Here is a 21011-nt window from a genome sequence, read left to right as displayed (position 1 = left end):
AGAGGGGCAGTAGAGGAAGAGTTAACGGTGTGTCCAAACAGTGTGTCGCGACACATTAGCGTGTCAGCTGCAGTGTGTAGGTATGTCGTACAAGCGCTCTCCACAATCCTCCCAGGGCTGGAAAGGGGTTAGTTTAACTTCATTTGGTAGTAAAACTGAATTACTGTGACATGAAATAATGCTGGTCTAAAAAGTGTGTCACAGACATGAAAAGTTTAGAAAGCTGAGTTAAGGGCCAAACTAAAGTTTTACCCAGTCAAGTTTAACTGGGTCATGTTCGTTAATATAAATAGGTCTACTCTGAGTTGAATACCACCCTATGCATTCTTCATTTCATGGCTACTCTCATTGTCTGTCTGTATTATGCTACTCTCCACATAAAAATAAAAACCCTAGGGGTATATTTGATCATGCCACATGTGGTTTGACCATGTAACATTCTTTTAAAATCTCATCTATTGTGTGTTTCTGCTGCAGTGAAAGGAAAATAGGAAATTGCCTTCCATCTAGTTTCTGGCTGGCAGGAGCCAACCAGGGTCTCAACACAGAGGTCTTTTCCATCACTTGCTACCTGCTCTTTCTCACAGGAGATACCACAGAATGAGCCTCTTGCCTGTGATTTATCAGGGGGCAGAGGGAAGACACACACTTTTTAAAATGTTGACTTTATTCTCAAAAAAAGGCTAAAACTTTAGCAGCTTCTTTTTCAATGCAGAAGAGATCGCCTTGTCGGTGATCGGGCACAGCCTCCTAGAAGCACCTCGAGTAAAAGCAAGCCCTCTTTAAACAAAGGGTTGATACACAGAGCGCATCATGTATCCATGCCTTTTCACATGTTCCCCTTTCACCAGGGGAGATGCACCCGTCCAGTCCCCAGCAAACAGTGCCCATCCTTCTTCTGCACATAATTGAACTAAATAATACTAAATACAGAATAACCAGCGAATTAATACTAAAATTACAATCCATTGCAGGTCCATCATGAACCAGACAGTTCGCCCTTCCTTGCAGGGTAAGCGAGTCAACACCAAGATCTGAGGAAAAAAGCTGCCCATCTCTGCCCCTGTGATTCTTCTTCCAGCATCCAATTTGCAGAATCTGGTGCGTTCTTTGAGCATGGCACAAGAGGTGCAGTAACAATGGAGATGAGGGCAGGACACATTTCACACTGCTTCCAACTTTCGTGGTTTGGGACTGAGGGGAATGCCCAAGCCAAGAGTTTTACATACAGATACACACACGCGCACACAGTTGAGCCCAGGAGAGCGCAGCGGACAAATTAGATGAACTACAGTCGTGAGCCTGCAAGCGACTACATTATAAAGGAAGGCTTTTTGACAATGCAATTTGAATTTGCTTCTCAGGAGCTACAGCTTTGCAAGATGGTCGCAGCCTCAGTAAAGATCAGAACATGCGCTGCCATTATCTGTTTTATTCCTAAAGCATATAAAAACCCTATGAAATTGTGCGCTCGCTTCCCAATGAGAAATACATTTCCACAAATGGATTTGAGTCCAGTACCGTGGCGGCGGCTGCTTCTGCTTTAATTAAAAGCACGCTCAGTATCGATCCTTCTGCAGACTGTACTGCTGTTTTGGACAGCTATTATCAGGACTGATCTTGGGGTTTTACTCCTTTGGTAAGGTCTTCCTCACACTTTCTTTTTTACATTTAGCAGTGCACACCACGTGTGGCATCTGTGCTTAAAGTGGACACATGGATACATTTGGCCAGCCCCCCCAAAATCTCAGAATCCTTGTGTTGTAATATGCCTTTAAACAGACAACTCTATATTGCTGTCCAAATTCCTAAGTTACCCAGCACTCCAGTGAACCAGTCCTGGAGCTATTTCTGCTAACTCCCGAAATAATTAACTATATTCAAAACACCTTCATTGGGTCACTTCCGTAAGAGGGAAAGTGGGAACAGAAAGCTCCACTATATGCCAGGACGGTGCAAGAACTCTGATTTTAATTGCAAACTTCAGAACACTTATTTGTTCAGGTCAAGTTTGCAGAGGATTTTTAATACACCTCTTTAATAAGCTAAAACCAACTCTTTCAACCCACAGAAACGGCATCCAGGCAAAACGAGGCCTGTGGTGTATTTGTTTCTACCAGCAAAAAGGGTTTTTTTGTTTTTTTACAATTGGTGCTTCCTAGTGAACAGTTCCTGGCTTCTGTACAAAACAGAGCGGGCAGTTATGGATCGCATCTAAAATTTCGCCTGGGGTAAAAGTTAGCCAAACTATTAGTACCCAAAGAAGTGAGAGAGCCAATCTCCACTCTTGTTGGTTTCAAAATATTGGCATTTCTATTTTTAACTTCCATGTCGATGAAAGTGTATGGACATGAGAGGCATTAACACTTATTTCCCACCCCCCAAAAGAAACATATTTTCAGGGGCTGTGCCCTAGAAACCAAATGATTTGGGCCATATCTATATACACAGGTCATTGCTTAGCTGGCAGGCCATGACAGCTGCATGATGGCTAATGTGCATTACACTTATTAAAAGGTCGGGGGGGGGGAGAAATGGTGCAAGAGAGAACTTGCATTACTCAGCAATTCCAAGGAAGTTTCCCTAGTTGCTTCCTGGAAGTGAAACGAAGACCTGGCTTCCGCTTGCCATCGGATACCTAGAGCACCCTTGTGAATCCTCACCACCTCCAGATTACAGGGGAATTACATTTTTATATATATTTGTGTGTGTGTGTGTATATATATCTTTAAAAAATTAAACCAGGTTATATTTCTGCTACGCTGACCCCGCAGGCGAAGTGGCCAGCCTGCCATGCTTCAAAGTTGTGAACCTGACGACATCCGCCAGTCAGATTGGGTTGAGGTGGCAGGAGCGGCCTTTGTCAAGACAGGCCTTGGCGAAAAGGAAGAGTCATAACCCTCGGGGGCTCGACTGGTTATCAGTTGAAATTGCAGCAAGTCAAATAGCTGATACTTTTCCCTTCCCCGGGCAACGGGGATTCCACATTGTTCACAAGCGTGTTTTGCCGCGCTTCGCTGATCAGCCGGCAAGCCAAGTCGAGAAAGAGTTTTTCCACGTTATCCGATTCTTTAGCCGAAGTCTCCAGATAGTACATGTCTTGGGCTTCGGAAAATTCCTCCGCTCTTTGTTGGGAGACTTCTCTTTTATCCGCTAAATCAATCTTGTTCCCTGCGTAAACAAAGCAGACGGAGGAGATTAGCTTGACTGCAAGGAGCAGAAGCCAACGAAAACTAAAAACCCCACCCTACAGAGCAGGGGAGGCTGGTCCATTAGGATGAATGGGGCACTGACCTACCAACCCTCAACTACCCCCCACCTTGCTTGCCTTCTTATAACCAGCTCAGGTTGCTGGCTTCCTCCTTAGTCTCAGCCATGGGTTGGCAAACTAAGGCCCAGGGGCCGGATCTCGCCTAATCGCCTTCTAAATCCGACCCACGGACGGTCCAGGAATCAACATGTTTTTACATGAGTAGAATGTGTCCTTTTATTTAAAATGCATCTCTGGGTTATTTGTGGAGCACAGGAATCCGTTCATTTATTTATTTTTCCAAAATATAGTCCGGCACCCACAAAGTCTAAGGGATAGTGGACCAGACCCCTGCTGAAAAAGTTTGCTGACCCCTCTCAGCATCGCCTTTGCAGAACTCAGCAGGAAGGAGGGGGGCACAAAACCAGAATTTATATCTCCCACTTCCAGATTTGTCATCCACACCCCACCTTCCCAGGTATGGGCACTACCGCAACCCAAAGGGGGTGGGCAGCAGCTCTGCACACCTCCCATTTTCTCTCCCTGTCCCTTGTCCGTATTCAAGGAGTAAATGTGTTTCACACTGTTAGGCTGCAGGCACAAAGCCAATAAGAAGCAGCCGCGGTGCCATTGCAGCTGGCCAGCTGCCCTAACTAAACCCAAAAAGTTGATAACTAGCTCATCTTGGAGTGGTAGAACTGTAGAGTTGGAAGGGACCCTGAGGGTACAGTTGGAAGGGACCCTGAGGGTCACCCTCTGCAATGCAGGAATCTCAACTAAAGCATCTGCCTTCTATCATCAAGTCCAATTATTTCAAACAGGAAGGAAAGCCTTAAGTTTTGTTGTAGTTTGTTTTTAATAACAAAGTGGTCAATATATCTGTACAATCCCTGGTGCCCATTTTGTACCCCTGTCCCAAGACACTTAAATGACTGGAAGAGTTTCCATTTGAAAAGGAGCCAGAGGAGAAGATGCGACCCAGCATGGGGAATTGTCTAGCCAGTAAGCCCTCCTAGGAGCAGTGGGGGGGGGTATGTGTGTGTGTGGGAGAACCACATTACTTTTCTGGGTATTCAGAATAAAATTTCAGTGCAAAAAGAGCATGTAGATGCAACCATGGGTTTCTGAGCTACTAGTGGGGGCTGCAACAAAATATTGCCTTGCAGGATACTCCAGTTCTGGAGACTCCATTTGATCCTCCCTCCCCATCTGCTCCCTCGGTCCTCACAAAGAAAAGCATCCCATGGCCACTGATTCGGCTCTCATTCAGCTATGTTTTTGGGGAAGCTGTTTCTCCCTTCCCCTTTTGCACTGTTTCCCTAAAGGGTGGTGTGGGTTTTTGGGGTACGGGCAAATCTTGGGGTTTCCCTGAGCCTGCAGTTGCTTCCTTCCTGTGCACAGATACTGGTGTTTTGCCTGCATAAGCAACGTCAGTCACCTCTGCATGCTGGAAACTGAAGACGTGGTCTCGTGCGGTTTCTCCAATTGATTGATAACAGATGAAATGCAGCTCAGCTGCAATCCTGAGACTGGGGAGGGAGTCCCCTTAAATGAGGGGCTTGCGTCCAAGAAAACGGGCATGGGGAGCAAGCTGCTCGGTTAAGAAAGCGCTGCAATTTGTGGGCTTGCCATCATGACATACAAAACTCCTAAGAGAGGTGAAGCATGGAAGTCTGGACTCTCTTCTCCTTCCTTCCCTGCTCTCCTTGGAAGTGACCAGCCCTGTCTGCATGCAGCCTCTTTACTACTCCAATAAAATCTGCCAACGGCAATCAACAGCTCTATAAAACTGCTCCGGGAGCCGTTTTGAGACCTTGGGCCTCCATATCCTTGCTAAAAATCGCTGGCATTAAGCCTAGCGCAGCGCATAGCTGCGTCCAAAGAAGGCAGGCCACACATATCTCCCTTCTGCCAATGCTTCCAATGGCCCTGTGCTCCGACTCCCCCTGCCCAACTCTGCCACCCATGGATTTGCTATTAAGGCTCCCTTTGCATCAATGCCTCTTACCCACTAGGACGGTGATGACCTTATTGCTGGCGTACTGCTCTATCTCCCGCAGCCACTCTGGGAGGCATCGGAAGGACTCTTCGCAGGTGATGTCATAGGTCAGTATTAATGCATTAGCACTGCGATAGTAACTTTGAGTAATGGACCGAAATCGCTCTTGTCCTGCCGTGTCCCAGATCTGCAGCTTTTTTTCCCATAACAAGGGAGGAAAAATGATTGGGGTGGGTGAGTGGGAAGGAGAAAGCGACTGCATTAGTACAAAATCCTCAATTAGAATGTCTCATTGACCCCAATTTCCTTCCCGAGAATGTCTCAACGTAGGCAATATTTCTTCCGTATGCCACCCGATAAACCCAACCCTGTTTTAAGAATGTTGAAAAGTGCCTTGCTGGATCTGTTTAAAACAAGGTTGTATTACATGTCAAAAGGCCCACGGCTTCACCCTGAATTTTATTAGGAGAAACGGAAGGGATGGATCGCTCTCTCTTAGCTCCTTCCATGATTCGTGATGATATAAACTTCTCTCGTGCCCTGTCTACTTTATGACACAGACACAACCCTTTCTGCATTTTGAGATTTACAACAGGAGGCATGAAGCTGAGATGACTCTTGGGCTGGGGTATTTGGGGGGGTTGTTGAGAGGGGGGCTGTCGCTGTTAATGATACTAATTTTTGTATCTTTATTTTAGATCTTCTGAATTTTATGGGGAAATTGATTAATTTTGGTTGTGTATTTTTGATACTTTATTGTTTATTACTAGAATCATAGAATCATAGAATCATAGAATCATAGAATCATAGAGTTGGAAGAGACCACAAGGGCCATCGAGTCCAACCCCCTGCCAAGCAGGAAACACCATCAGAGCACTCCTGACATATGGTTGTCAAGCCTCTGCTTAAAGACCTCCAAAGTAGGAGACTCCACCACACTCCTTGGCAGCAAATTCCACTGTCGAACAGCTCTTACTGTCAGGAAGTTCTTCCTAATGTTTAGGTGGAATCTTCTTTCTTGTAGTTTGGATCCATTGCTCCGTGTCCTCTTCTCTGGAGCAGCAGAAAACAACCTTTCTCCCTCCTCTATGTGACATCCTTTTATATATTTGAACATGGCTATCATATCACCCCTTAACCTCCTCTTCTCCAGGCTAAACATGCCCAGCTCCCTTAACCGTTCCTCATAAGGCATCGTTTCCAGGCCTTTGACCATTTTGGTTGCCCTCCTCTGGACACGTTCCAGTTTGTCAGTGTCCTTCTTGAATTGTGGTGCCCAGAACTGGACACAGTACTCCAGGTGTGGTCTGACTAGAGCAGAATACAGTGGCACTATTACTTCCCTTGATCTAGATGCTATACTCCTATTGATGCAGCCCAGAATTGCATTGGCTTTTTTAGCTGCCGCGTCACACTGTTGGCTCATGTCAAGTTTGTGGTCAACCAAGACTCCTAGATCCTTTTCACATGTAGTGCTCTCAAGCCAGGTGTCACCCATCTTGTATTTGTGCCTCTCATTTTTTTTGCCCAAGTGCAATACTTTACATTTCTCCCTGTTAAAATTCATCTTGTTTGTTTTGGCCCAGTTCTCTAATCTGTCAAGGTCGTTTTGAAGTGTGATCCTGTCCTCTGGGGTGTTAGCCACCCCTCCCAGTTTGGTGTCATCTGCAAATTTGATCAGGATGCCCTTGAGTCCATCATCCAAGTCGTTGATAAAGATGTTAAATAAGACCGGGCCCAAGACAGAACCCTGTGGCACCCCACTAGTCACTCTTCTCCAGGATGAAGAGGAACCATTGATGAGCACCCTTTGGGTTCGGTCAGTCAGCCAGTTACAAATCCACTGAGTGGTAGCAGAGTCAAGACCGCATTTTACTACTTTTGTTATGTCTGTAATTATGTAATTCTTTTAAAGCCACCTTGAGCATGGTTTCATCTATGGAAAAGCGACATACAAATAAAATTATGTATGTATGTATGTATGCATGACATCCCTGGTGATTCTCCTTGGAACCAGCCTCATGTGGATACTGCATATGCATGCAAAGTGATGGGGGAATATACCATAACTGGGCAGGTGGGCAGCCCTTCCGGGACTGGGATAAGGAACGGGCTGCCCACCAGAAAAGGTTCCCTACCCTTCCCCTACAACAACTTAGGGCCCCTCCAGACTGGTAGCCCCCCCCCCCCAGTGTATTCTGCAACATGTCATTGAATCCAACAATATTGCATTAGTGCTGGATTTATACTGCACAGTCCACTAATAATAATAATAATAATAATAATAATAATAATAATAATAATAAATTTTATATCCCGCCCTCCCCAGCCAAAGCCAGGCTCAGGGCGGCTAACAACAATCAAATAATCAAACAATCAAATAATCCAACTGTGCCCTGGATCCCCACGTCGGCAAGGCGGTGGTCCAGGAGTTCATGATCGACCATGTCGAAGGCTGCTGACAGGTCTAGAAGAATCAGCAGCCCCTACCCGCCTCGAGATATCACTCTACTCTATTAGTTGCTCTACAATGCTCCCCCAGAAAACTTGCCATACGTCCATACGGAAATCGGGAAAATGTCTTAGACGTATGGGAGACGTATGGGAGCCCATAAAGCAATTTTGCCCAAAAAGCTCAACGAGTTTGGCCCCCTCCCCTCCCAAAAAGCTTAACAACTTTTCTGTCCATAGTTACAGTGTTTTAAATATGGCAACCCTAGAATATAAGATATTTCAGCAGGAAGTTAAGGGACATGCACCAATCTGAAGCAAAGCAGGGTGTCCTTCTGAAAACCTTTGCAGGTGCAAATATTGCTGAAAGTGAGAGCATGTATAACCAACCTAACAGCATAATAGGCACAAATAATATTGAATGCACAATAAAAAGAGTGTCTGGAGGGGCCCTTAGGCAATCTGCACTTGCCATGCTATAGCAACCATTCACAATACCCCTTCCAAAGCCGCCAATATACTTATAGGTTGCCAGCTAAGCCCAGTAGTAGAGGCCATTTGTTAGACTCTGGATCGCCAACGTTCACCTCCAACATGCAAAGCAAGCGCCAGGAGGGATTTTCAGTAGAGAGAAGCCACAGGTGGGAGAGTGAGATGCTTAACCCCTAGCCTCCCAGCCACTTTCCTCTACAATCTCTTTCTTAGTTGCTTTCTCCCAATTGATTGGGAAACCTGATCTTTGGTTCATAGGAGGTGGGGGGCAGAGGATGAGGCAAAGTGAAAGACAGGGGAAATGAGATCCTTCTATGGGAATCCACACTGCTGCCACAGGGAAGTTCCATATGAAGGGGAAACTCATAGGATGCAGAGTTTTCATACATCACACAACAATGGCGCCAATATGAGAGTTCCAATCCCAAGATCCCAGGTATTTCCCTGAGTGGTCATATATTTTAACAGAGAAAACTGTTTTTCCTTATGTCAAATCAACTCAAAGTGGAGGAAAAAAACCAAGCAAACCCTTACCTTTACTTTTTCACCATTGATCTCCACTGTCTTAATCATAAAGTCAACGCCGATTGTGGCACCTTGCCCTGGTGGAAAAAGACCCTTGAGAAGGGAAAACAAACATTGTTCATAAAACATTTTCAGCATAAGGAATGTTGGACATTTCACACTGTCGTTGTCCTAGTGGGAGAATCTTGTGAACACCGATCAATGTTCTGACTTGAGGCTCTGTGTCATTACATGCCTCTTCTGAATCTCTTCTTTACGGAAGGCTAGAGGGAAATTTTCAGATTTCCTGCAACAGTAGAATTTTGCTCAAGGCAACAGCCCTGCAGCGTAATAGCAATCAATGAGGCACCACCAACAGGTCCAATTCTAGGTTTTTTGCAGGCAAGGAGGCATCATTCAGTGGCTGGGGAACGTGGCCAAGGAATTGGCATCTGCAGTTCCGTGCACAGATGGTCTCCAGAGTCCCTTGGGGACACTGTCCTCCCTTCGTAAAACGCATGGCCAATACTCTCCTGAGCTGCACACTTTGGATTTCATTTGGATTTCTCGTACACTGTTTTCCCTCGTCCAGCTCAGATAAACCACTTCACAACCACCACCACCCCAAGCTACTGTTCTGCGGCCGGTTTTTCAGAAGATGGGGGACCAAGTTGTGCAAATCCCATCTGACATGGAGGACCAGCCCAATGGAGCAAAAGAATAATAATGTTTGGAAGCTATGAGAGGTAGCTGAAAAGCCCAGTATTTCTCAAAAGTGAAATATGTGCAGATTCTCTCTCACCTCCCCCCAACTTTTTATACAGAAGAGATGTTTGGGTGGTTTTGTTCCCCCCCCCCCCCCCGTGTGCGCAGCAAGCAAGATTTATGTTCCTTGCAAAGGAACACAAATCACCTGGAGATGTCTCCCAGAAACCACCAAATCACAGCGAGTTCGGTCAGTCTGCAGTGCTCCCAGCAGAATTTTAAGTCGGCACTGTTGGAACAGAGCAAGCAAGCAAGCAAAGCCCCAGCTGCCTCTTTTGTTAGCTCTGCACCACAACTTGTTCCTCTTGTTTTGTTGGACACCTCCATCCCTCGGAACACTTACAGGGACGGGCTGTGGAGTGGATAAGCTGGTGTTTTGATTCCCCACCCCCACTTCCCCAGGGGTGGGGGGTCAACTTCGCTCCATCCCCCATGGCAGGCTGCCCATAGAAAAGAGAATATTTCCAGGCACATTCTTTGAAAGGTCTCCACGGGGAAGAAGTGCTGACTGTTTAAAATGCAGAACTGCCAAGAAACATTCTGTGCGTTACGCAACCACTCGGCAAGAACTTCCTTTCTACCAGGCAAATGCAATGTCGCCGCTGACCCTTTCAATGTCTTCTTGCACAGAAAGGGAAGGGGAAAGCCAGTTTTCTGTTACAGTGGTGCCTCGCAAGACGAAAAGAATCCGTTCTGTGATTCTCTTCGTCTAGCGGTTTTTTTGTCTTGCGAAGCAAGCCCATTGAAGGATTAGCGGATTAGCGCTATTAGCGCTATTAGCGGCTTATCTGCTGATCGGATCTGCTGATAAGCGGCTTAGCGGCTTAGAAAAAGGGGGGAAGGAAAAAAACCAGCAGGAACTCGCAAGACATTGTCGTCTTGCGAAGCAAGCCCATAGGAAATTCGTTTTGCGAAGCACCTCCAAAACGGAAAACTCTTTCATCTAGCGAGTTTTCCGTCTTGCGAGGCATTCGTCTTGCGGGGCACCACTGTATTACTTTCCTTCCCCCAAAGTGGCATCACCTGCTCATAGAAATATAACAAGAGCCCATCTGGGTCTGCATCCGATAGGAAGTCTGCAGCACAACAGAACACTCCCCTGCAACTTGGTCATCTAGTCCCACCCCCCAGGCCCAGACAGGGGGGGGGCCATATGGGCCACTTGGCCCGGGCCTCCGATTCCAAAGGGGGCCTTAGTCAGCATATTCACAATCGCAATAACTATATTTTCCATTTTGTCTTTATATGCAGATATGGTTAAAGCCTTGAAATAAAATTATTTGTCAGCATAACTTTTGTGAAAAGTATTTATATACAGTCATACCTCGGGCTGAATACGCTTCATGTTGAGCATGTTCGAGTTGCGCTCCGCGGCAACCCGGAAGTAACGGAGCGTGTTACTTCCGGGTTTCGTCGCTCGCCATGCGCAGACGCTCAAAATGACGTCACATGCATGCGCAGAAGCGGCGAAAAGAGACGCACATGTGCGCAAATGTGCCGTCACCAGTTACGTTTGCTTCTGGATGCGAACGGGGCTCTGGAACGGATCCTGTTCGCATCCCAAGATACCACTGTACTTACTTATTTATAAGACTTCAGCTATCCCCAGGGTAAAAAAAAGGGGGGCACATTATCTACCTGGCCCGGGCCTCTGCCTGGCTCTGCAAGCCCCTGCAACCCCCCAGCGATGCAGGAACCACAGCTAAAGAATCTCCAGTGGATCCCCATCCATCCTCTGTTTAAAAACCTCCAAGTTCCTGTTTGATGCTGCAATCCTCAAATGAGGTGCATGGTCCAACAGGATTTCCCCAGCCTGTCTTCACCCATGAAGCTCATCCTGCCCCAAAACCCAGCAGCAGCAGTACAAGCAGCAGCAGAGACTGCAGTTCAAAGATGGAGAGCCTGCAGCCCTTCAAATGCGGTTGGACTCCAACTCCCATCATCCCGGACAAGAGGCCAATCTGGCTGGGGATGATGGGAGTTGGAATCCAGAAACATATGGAGATCGCCAGACTGGCCACCCTGATACAAGAATATGGGAACACCCGGAAGGTCACAGGCAAGCCACTCCTGCGTTGGCTGATGCCCTCTCTTACTATATGATGGTACAGTCCTGTCTCATACCAGGAGAAGATGGCTGAGGTTCTCCTGGGTCCTAGCTCCTTCCTCCTGTGCACTAACTAACACATATATGAATGTACTGCGTACACATCTGTCCTGTCCTTCTCGTACGCCCAAAGCATCAACAACCCTGAAATGCCACCTTACCTGAGTAAACCGCCGCACTAAGCAGGTCTTCCCCACGCCAGCGTTCCCAATTAAAACTATCTTGAAGAGAAAGTCATAATCTTCCATACTCATTTACACAGCTGCAAGGGAAAGGAAAACAAGGAATTAAAAAAGAAATCCCCAAAGGGCTTCCGTTGCAGCCAGTCTTCTCCAAAGGGCTTTAACTCCTGCTGGTTAAAAGAGCACCAGGTTTCCAGTTAAGCTCCCTGGAATCCACCGGCGACTCAGAATCAGAAGCAAAATACATAAAGGAGGGACGTTAGAAGACCCAGTGACTTATTTCATTATTGACGGACTTTGATCCTCCAGGTATTCAAGGCAAAGGTCACTGCGGTATTGGCAATTTCTCACCAGAACACAGAAGTCATGGCAGCACGTGAACCCAGGAACTACTGTTGCCTGTGATCTGGTAACCTCTAGGTTAGATTACTGCAACGTCTTGTATGTAGGACTGCACCTGAATTTGGCAACCAGGTTGCTCACTGGGCCAAAACGGTTTGAGAATACCACACTAATCTTGGCCTGACTTTACTGGCTGCCAATTAGCTTCCAGGTCCAATTCAAAGTGCTGGTTTTGACCTATAAAGCCTTAAAGGGCTCAGAACTGCAATACCTCAAGGACCGCCTCTCCCCATATAAAGCGACCCAGATTGTGTTGAGACCCTTCTTTGTGTGTCTCCTCCACATGACGTCCAGAGGGTGGCAACACGAGAACGGGGTCTTTTCTGTGGTGGCTCCCCAGGGAGGTTCGTCTGCAGCCTTCATTATACATCTTTAGGCTCCAGGTGAAAACGTTCCTCTTCAACATGGCCTTGAGTAAATGACATTCGATGCCCTTTTAAATGTGTTGTGGGAGCAGGGATTGCTGTTTGTTGTTCTTATTTTCACTACGAATTTCGTGGTTTCTGTATTGTAATTTTATATTTTGAACTGCCCTGAGATCTGTGGATGAGGGATGGTATGCAAATCTAATAAACAATAATATAGTTCCCTTATACAGCAATCAGAGCAACAGTTCCCAAACTCCTTTGGGCCACCAACCCTTTGGTTTCATGAACCTATCCCCAGTTCCCCCTAGCCTGCAAAAAGCATTATTCAGAATAGCAGTCTGAACAACCTGCTAAGGAAGATGATAACACAATTTTTAAAAAATTAAAACAGTAACAAGCGATTGCACATTTTATTCAAAATCCAATTAAAACTACTAAGTTTAATTAATTCAACAACACTGGTGAACTTGATCCATTGATACCAGTTTTTCAAAGCCTGATAGTCATTTACAACTCCAGCGTCCCCCTAGGTAATCCCCACCCACCCACTTTGAGAACCATTGATTCAGACCATTGGGCCACCTAGCCAGCAATGGCTCCTCAATCTGCCCCAGGTTCTCAGGGAGAGAGAGGTCTTTGACAGCTCTGGTTATGTTGGCCTCCAACTGCCTCAACAGACAATGGAGTCCGCCTCCAGAGGTGAAGTCAAACCACTGCGTTAGCAGCATCTAAGTGATTTCCCCGGGGCACAAGCCTGGGCATTGAGTATGGAGGTCCTGGGCAGCCCGGATGACAAGACCCACACACACCCCAGACTCGCTGATATGGTCCAAAGGAAAGCAGAGCAAGATGTCTGGCACCAGCTGGGATGCAGGATTTCCCAGAAGGAGGCGTACAAGGGTACCAGAGATCTTTTTACCTAGAGATGCTGGGAGAGAAGGTGGTACGAAGGGCCATATCACACATTTATAAAGGTTCCCATGGATGGATCAGTATTAGAAACTGGAATACAGTGGTGCCTCGCAAGATGAAAAGAATCCGTTCTGTGATTCTCTTTGTCTAGCGGTTTTTTCGTCTTGCGAAGCAAGCCAATTGACGGATTAGCGGATTAGCGCTATTAGCGCTATTAGCGGCTTATAGCGGCTTATAGCGGCTTATCTGCTGATCGGATCAGCTGATAAGCGGATTAGCGGCTTAGAAAAAGGGGGGAGGGGAAAAAACCAGCAGGAACTCGCAAGACATTGTCGTCTTGCGAAGCAAGCCCATAGGAGATTCGTTTTGCGAAGCACCTCCAAAACGGAAAACTCTTTCGTCTAGCGAGTTTTCCATCTTGCGAGGCATTTGTCTTGCGGGACACCACTGTAGAAAAGCTAGGAGCCAAATGGCTCCTGGGAGCTGGGTTGTGGGCACCAAAACAGAATGTCTAGTTGCCATTTTGGGAGGGGGGAGAGAGTCAGCAACGCTTTATTTATTATTTTGATAAGCATGAACTAATACGCAATTCACCTAAGTGACACATTGTTAATATCACATTTTTAACAGAAATTGTTAATACATGTTTAATGTGTTTACCACAAAAAATATTGGTACCATGCTTTAGTTTCCAAAACACTCTACTCTCTGTTGTTAAACTCCTTAACATATACAGTGGTACCTTGGGTTACAGACGCTTCAGGTTACAGACACTTCAGGTTACAGACTCCACTAACCCAGAAATAGTACCTCAGGTTAAGAACTTTGCTTCAGGATGGGAACAGAAATCACACAGCGGCGACGTGGCGGCAGTGGGAGGCCCCATTAGCTAAAGTGGTGCTTCAGGTTAAGAACGGACCTCCAGAACAAATTAAGTTCTTAACCCGAGGTACCACGGTACTTTGAGGCTTCAAAGCACATACGTTTCAGTAATCCTTGACTGTCAGCCAGGTGCAAAAAATGGCACCCAGGCTTTTTGAGGTGCTCGCAAATGAAGAATCTTTAGGTGTGAAATGCGCCTGGCGCCCTGCTAATTTCGAACCCTGGGGTGGATGTGGAAAGCACGTGGTAGCCCCCCTCTGGAGCCAACTTTGTCATCTCAACCTCGTCATACGAACATGACTGCAACTGGACTTTGGCTACAGCCAACTCACTTCTCGCCTGTTGCTGTTTCTATCCTTCAGTAACAGTGCTGCAATACAGATGCAGCCCTGTGTCACACTCAGTGCTCAGTGACCCTCGGGCAGCTCGAGGTATAAAACCTCAGACGGCAGCTCCTGGGTGCCGTTCAACTTTCTGTCTATAATTGCACAGAAGCCACGGGATAGTTTTGGAAGAAGGCCTTCGGTTTCCCTCTGCTAAACACAGGAAGTGAATTCAGTGTTTAAAGCGGTAAGAAGAACCCTGGTGGCTCAGGCTGAAGGTCTATCTAGTCTGCTTCCCACAGCAGCCCCCAACCAGATGCCTCCAGGAAGACCAAAAGCAGGAAGTGGTGCAAACCCTCTCTCGCTGTTCTTCTCCAGCATTTAGTACTTGGAAGCATGCGGCCTCTGATTCTGGAAGTAGTATTCTGCACAGTCAGCACGGTATCATGGTTAGAGTGTTTGGCTATGACCTGAGAGATTAGGGTTCAAATCCCCACTCAACCATGAAGCTCCCTGGGTGACCTTGGGCCACCCACTGTCTCTCAGCCTAAACTACCGTATTTTTCGCTCTATAAGACGCACCAGACCACAAGAGGCACCTAGTTTTTGCTGGAGGAAAACAAGAAAAAAAATATTCTGAATCTCAGAAGCCAGAACAGCAAGAGGGATCGCTGCGCAGTGAAAGCAGCAATCCCTCTTGCTGTTCTGGCTTCTGGGATAGCTGCGCAGCCTGCATTCGCTCCATAAGACGCACACACATTTCCCCTTACTTTTTAGGAGGGAAAAAGTGAGTCTTATAGAGCAAAAAATACGGTACCTTGCAGGGTTATTGTGAGAACCATGTCTTAAATCCCTGTTCAAAGCAGCCCAGAGATGTTCACGCATACCTTGTGGTAGCAAATTCCATATGGGCTGCGTAAAGATCACCTCCTTCTTGGTCTATCCCGAACTCCCGCCAACGTTCAGCATCACTGAATGACCCTGGGCTCTAATATTGTAAAAGAAATCTCTCTGTTCGCTTCATCCACTCTGCCCATTATCTTGAATGTTCTGTTTTATTATGTCTACTTGTTTGATTTTATTGGTATTGCAGTCATAACAGCCTCAACCAGAAGCCAACATCACTTTTGACTTTTAGGCATCTCCTGAATATTTTTTATTTAAATGGCAGCAGGCCTTTGTGGCTGTTTAATTAGCCAGTCACTTTAATGATTATTTGTAGTATTATTACTATTACTATTATTATTTGTTGTACACCACCCTGATAATTCATGATACAGCAGTAAAGGAATGCTTTTATGAATGAATAAAATAAATAAGAAAGATTATGAATATGTAAACCACTCAGAGTGTTAAAAAAATGTTAAATAAATATTGTAAAATATCAATATACTGTATACCAGCCCTCTGTGAACCCTGCCTTAGTCAGCCCAAAACTAGAAAAAACCAAATGCCTTTAGTGTTTCCTCTAGGGTAACGGCTCTCAATTAGCTAAGCACTGTTTTTCAAAAGCCAGGTTATGGAGCCCCTACTTTTGAAAATCTTGACATCTCTTTGCCAGTTTTTATCATGTGAATGGTGCCACCATACCTTCCAACATTCCCCAGTGCAAAACTGGGCCATGTTCCCATGCGAGTCACATGACCCGTGCGAGATCACAGCCCCCCAAAATAGGATGTCCCCATTGATGGGGACGTGCCTCCACAGACCACCAATTGGGAACCATAGCTCTGGGATGATGTGCTCTGACCCCTTGAGAACTTTAAATGGGATGGGGGAGAACCATGCAGACCGCTTTGAGATCTTTGGAGAAAAACATGGAACATAAATGCAATAAATTAAACTGAATTTCGGTTGCTCTTCTCTTCACCTTTTCCAACACTGCATATATTGGAAAAGCGGGAACCAGAACGACACAATATTCCAAATAGGTCAGGACCACAGATGTATAGAAAGACATCACACGGTTCCTGCATACTGGATCAACTTTTTCATTGAGCAATCTACCATGATGCCAAAATCTCTTTCCTGGTCAGACCCCCCATCAATGCCATGTGAAATTAGGGATTTATTTTATTTTACTAAAAACAATCACTTGGAACACAGAACGAATCTCATTTGACATTTCGTGGCCCGTTTGCCCACTTTGGAGAGATCCTTTGGGAGCTCTCTGTGGTCTGCTTGGATCTTCACAGTTTCATATAATTTAGGGCTATCCACAAACCAAAAAAACCTCACTGCTCTTTCCTGTCTCCACTTCCAGTCCGCTTTAACAAATAAAAACAATAGGGTCTTGCGCACTTGGGAAATGATCTAATTCAGCGTGGTCTGGGATTTCAAAAAATAAACACAGGTAACATCCGTGAGTCCATCAACTATAGTGAAGAAGATTCAATCATGTGCGAGGAAAAGCTTTTACAGTGGTACCTCGGGTTAAGTACTTAATTTGTTCCAGAGGTCCGTACTTAACCTGAAACTGTTCTTAACCTGAAGCACCACTTTAGCTCATGGGGCCTCATGCTGCCGCCGGGCCGCCGGAGCACAATTTCTGTTCTCATCCTGAAGCAAAGTTCTTAACCCGAGGTACTATTTCTGGGTTAGCGGAGTCTGTAACCTGAAGCGTCTGTAACCTGAAGCATATGTAACCCAAGGTACCACTGTAGAAGCATACTGCTAGCAGCAGTGCTGTGCCTGAGTTAATCAACTGCAGTAAACAAGATTAAATTAGCAAGGGTGGAGAAGTCCTTAGGGCAGTGTTTCCCAACCACTGTTCCGCGGCACACTAGTGTGCCGCGAGATGTTGCCTGGAGGGAGGCGGGCGAGTCGGGCGGCGAGAGGCAGGGCGGCGGCGGCGAGGAGAGGCCACCCAGCGTGGGGCTCTCGCCGTCTGCCTGCCTGGCTGCCTGCGAGCTCGTCCGCAGCGCCCGCCTCGCGGCTCTCATTCCCTGCCAAAGCTCACCCAGCCAAGCCGCGCTCTCCTTCCTGCCTCGCTTTGCTGCCTCCTCCCCCCCCACCCCCAAAGCTTGGAGGTTCCCCGGCAAGGGGGAGGGGAAAAAATTGAAACTTACACTTCCGTGCGTCCCTCCCGGCGTGACGCTGCGCGCTGACGTCACGGGGCTGTAATGGTGGTGTGCCTCGAGATTTTTTTCATCAAACAAGTGTGCCTTTGCCCAAAAAAGGTTGGGAAACACTGCCTTAGGGTACAGCAAAATCCCAACCCTTTGAAGCCAAAAGCTGGATTTGCAGGGCATCACATTAGAGATCATTATAGCTTGCAGAAGCCTTAAGAAGGTAAGAAGAGCCTGCTGGATCGGACCAATGGCCCAGCTACTCCAGCGTCCTGTTCTCACGGTGGCCAACCAGATGCCCCACCAAAGCCCTCTCTCCTCCTGTGGTTTCCAGCAACTTGCATTCAGAAGCATTACTACCTCCAGCCAAGTGGGCAGAGCACAGCCATCCATGTTGAGTAGCCATTGAGAGCCTTGTCCTCTGTGAACTGGCCTTGCATTTAAGCACTAGCCTGGTAGCCAAATGGGATGTGGGTGGCGCTGTGGGTTAAACCACAGAGCCTAGGACTTGCCGATCAGAAGGTCAGTGGTTCGAATCCCCCACGACGGGGTGAGCTCCCGTTGCTCGGTCCCTGCTCCTGCCAACCTAGCAGTTCAAAAGCACATCAAAGTGCAAGTAGATAGATAGGTACCGCTCTGGCGGGAAGGTAAACGGCGTTTCCGTGCACTGCTCTGGTTCACCAGAAGCGGCTTAGTCATGCTGGCCACATGACCCAGAAGCTGTACGCCGGCTCCCTTGGCCAATAAAACGAGATGAGCGCCGCAACCCCAGAGTCGGCCATGACTGGACCTAATGATCAGGGGTACCTTTACCTTTACAGCACTAACTGTCAGCAAATCTCCAGAGTTTCAGGCAGGGATCTCTTCCAGCTTGTTCCTGGAGATGCTGGGGACTGAATCTGAATCATAGAATTGGGACAGATCATCTAGTCCCCTGCAATGCAGTTGTCCCATACAGGGATTGAACTTGCAACCTTGGCGTTATCAGCACTGGTAGCCAAAGGTGAACAGGAATGGCATGCAGGCAACAATTTACATCTGATGTGGATGTTACATCAGCTGCGCGTGAGCCTCTTTGCGCTTTTTCCCACCCTTCCCCTTGACTGTGCGTGACTGACTTCTCTTCAGCTATTGCATGTGTCAGGGCCACACAGATAAGGATGATCCTTTGTCCCTGTCTGTGCAGACACAGGGGGGAAGGACACCCAGAACAAAAATACTAAGGGGGTGTGGGAGGACTAAGCTGGTTTTATTGGAAGCAGAAGGCAAAGAGCAGCCAAAACACATTCTGAAAAGGAGAAGGGAGGAGAGAGAGAGAGAGAGAGAGAGAGAGAGAGAGAGAGAGAGAGAGATGGAAACACCCATCTGCAAAGTCTAAATATTTCTTGGAAATCTTTCTGGCTGCTGCAGACGCATTTCTGGCCTCTGGAGTGTGGTGTCAGGGTTGTTACAAATGCTCACAGCTGGCCAGAACAATCAGCTCCCTTGGAAAAAATTGCCAAAGGTCCAGGGCAAATAGAAAACCAACAGACCCTTTGACCCAGCTGGACAATTGCTACAAAGCATACTGATGAAAAGACTGGCTTTTGGGAATACTATAAAAACAGCTGAAGCACTGCTTCAGAAAACGGGGGTGGGAGGGCAAGAAAGAGCAAGGCCCTGCCAAGTTTAGATTTCTTCTCCCCTACAAAGCAAGTCAGGGACTAGACGAATTCAAGCTATATAAATATAAGCCCTATCACATGGCCATAAAATTCTGCAATAAGAGCCAAATTATGTGCTGTTCCAGAAATCCATTATTCTGCTATTGCCCCCTGTTTGGCTATGCAGAGCAATAGAATCCCACCTGCTGAGTGCTGGGGGTCAGATTCAGCATTCGATTTTCATTAGTTTGTTTTCAGTCGTGAGGACCAGGAACTTGTGCCCTCTCGCTCTCTGTCAAATTCTGTGCTTGCAGAAAAGTGTAAGCATCACTCTCCATTTATGATTGTGTACGTTTTGTTGCATTTGCAAACCGTGTTTCTCCCAGCAAAGAACCCAAGGCAACGTACATGTTTCTCCCATGCAGTCTCCCATCCAGGCACTGACCCAACCCGGACCTTCTTAGCATCTGCAAGGTGTTCACCTCCTCTGCCTTCAGACCACACCCTGGGATCTTATGCTGCAGAGATCTCTGCAGTGACTAACCCCATCTCTTCTAGCTTTCACCTGGAATGTTGCTGTTGTCAGGAGGCCAGATGTTTGGCTATGAACAGCTGCTAACAGGACACAACAGAGCAGTCTTGCTCCTTGCCTCTTCCAAACCACCACAGCAGCTCCGAGGCTCAAGGGTGTCAGAAAAAGCACGTCTCAAAACATTTCCCCGGTTTGGGCAGACTTACTCCAGGATGTTGTCTAGACAAAGGAACAGAATGCCTCCCCTCTCTCTTTGCACCCCAGGCGTGTACAGGGAAGGAAGGAACCTGGGCTCCGTGTCCCTCACCAGGCTACACGCCGGCGTGCAAAATATCTGCCCAGGAACAGGAACGCAAAGAGGAGGAGTCAGAGGGAGCAGCCAGGCTGTCGGTCAGCCAGAGCATGCATGCTGCTTGTGGAGAAAAGGCAGCATCAGAGCATCTCTGATTCTGCTCTGAGGTGGCTGGCTGCAGAAAAGGGAGGAGAGGGGGAAATGTAGAAAATAAAGTTTTCAGATGTAGAGTGGTACCTCAGGTTACATACGCTTCAGGTTACAGACTCCACTAACCCAGAAATAGTGCTTCAGGTTAAGAACTTTGCTTCAGGATGAGAACAGAAATCGTGCTCCAGCGGCGCAGCGGCGGCAGGAGGCCCCATTAGCTAAAGTGGTGCTTCAGGTTAAGAACAGTTTCAGGTTAAGTACGGACCTCCGGAACGAATTAAGTACTTAACCCGAGGTACCACTGTAATAGAGCCTGCAATGCTAACTCACTATGTGTGTGGGATAGAGCAGTGTTTCCCAACCACTGTTCCGCGGCACACTAGTGTGCCACGAGATGTTGCCTGGTGTGCCGCGAGATGTTGCCTGGAGGGAGGCGGGCGAGTCGGGCGGCGAGAGGCGGGGCGGCGGCGGCGAGGAGAGGCCGCCCAGCGCGGGGCTCTCGCCGTCTGCCTGCCTGGCTGCCTGCGAGCTCGGCGGGCAGCGCCTCCGTCCGCAGCGCCCGCCCCGCGGCTCTCATTCCCTGCCCCTGCCAAAGCTCACCCAGCCAAGCCGCGCTCTCCTTCCTGCCTCGCTTTGCTGCCTCCTCCCCCCCCCACCCCCAAAGCTTGGAGGTTCCCCGGCAAGGGGGA

General features: G+C 47.4%; 1 protein-coding gene across 1 annotated transcript in view; it reads right to left on the bottom strand.

Annotated features, from left to right (window-relative positions):
* Positions 1-649: 649 nt before the first annotated feature.
* Positions 650-21011, bottom strand: part of RAB30 (RAB30, member RAS oncogene family) — a 44505-nt gene continuing 24143 nt past the window's right edge. The window contains exons 2-5 of the mRNA XM_081197484.1: positions 11730-11830; positions 8727-8810; positions 5259-5442; positions 650-3171 (exon numbers count right to left, since the gene is read on the bottom strand). Of these exons, the coding sequence (XP_081053610.1) occupies positions 2921-3171; positions 5259-5442; positions 8727-8810; positions 11730-11822 (612 nt within the window). The 5' untranslated portion in view covers positions 11823-11830 and the 3' untranslated portion in view covers positions 650-2920. The remainder of the gene's footprint in view (positions 3172-5258; positions 5443-8726; positions 8811-11729; positions 11831-21011) is intronic.

Source organism: Podarcis bocagei (assembly GCF_964188305.1).
Source record: "Podarcis bocagei genome assembly, chromosome: 6".
Lineage (NCBI taxonomy): Eukaryota > Metazoa > Chordata > Lepidosauria > Squamata > Lacertidae > Podarcis > Podarcis bocagei.
This window is presented reverse-complemented; position numbering and strand designations above follow the sequence as displayed.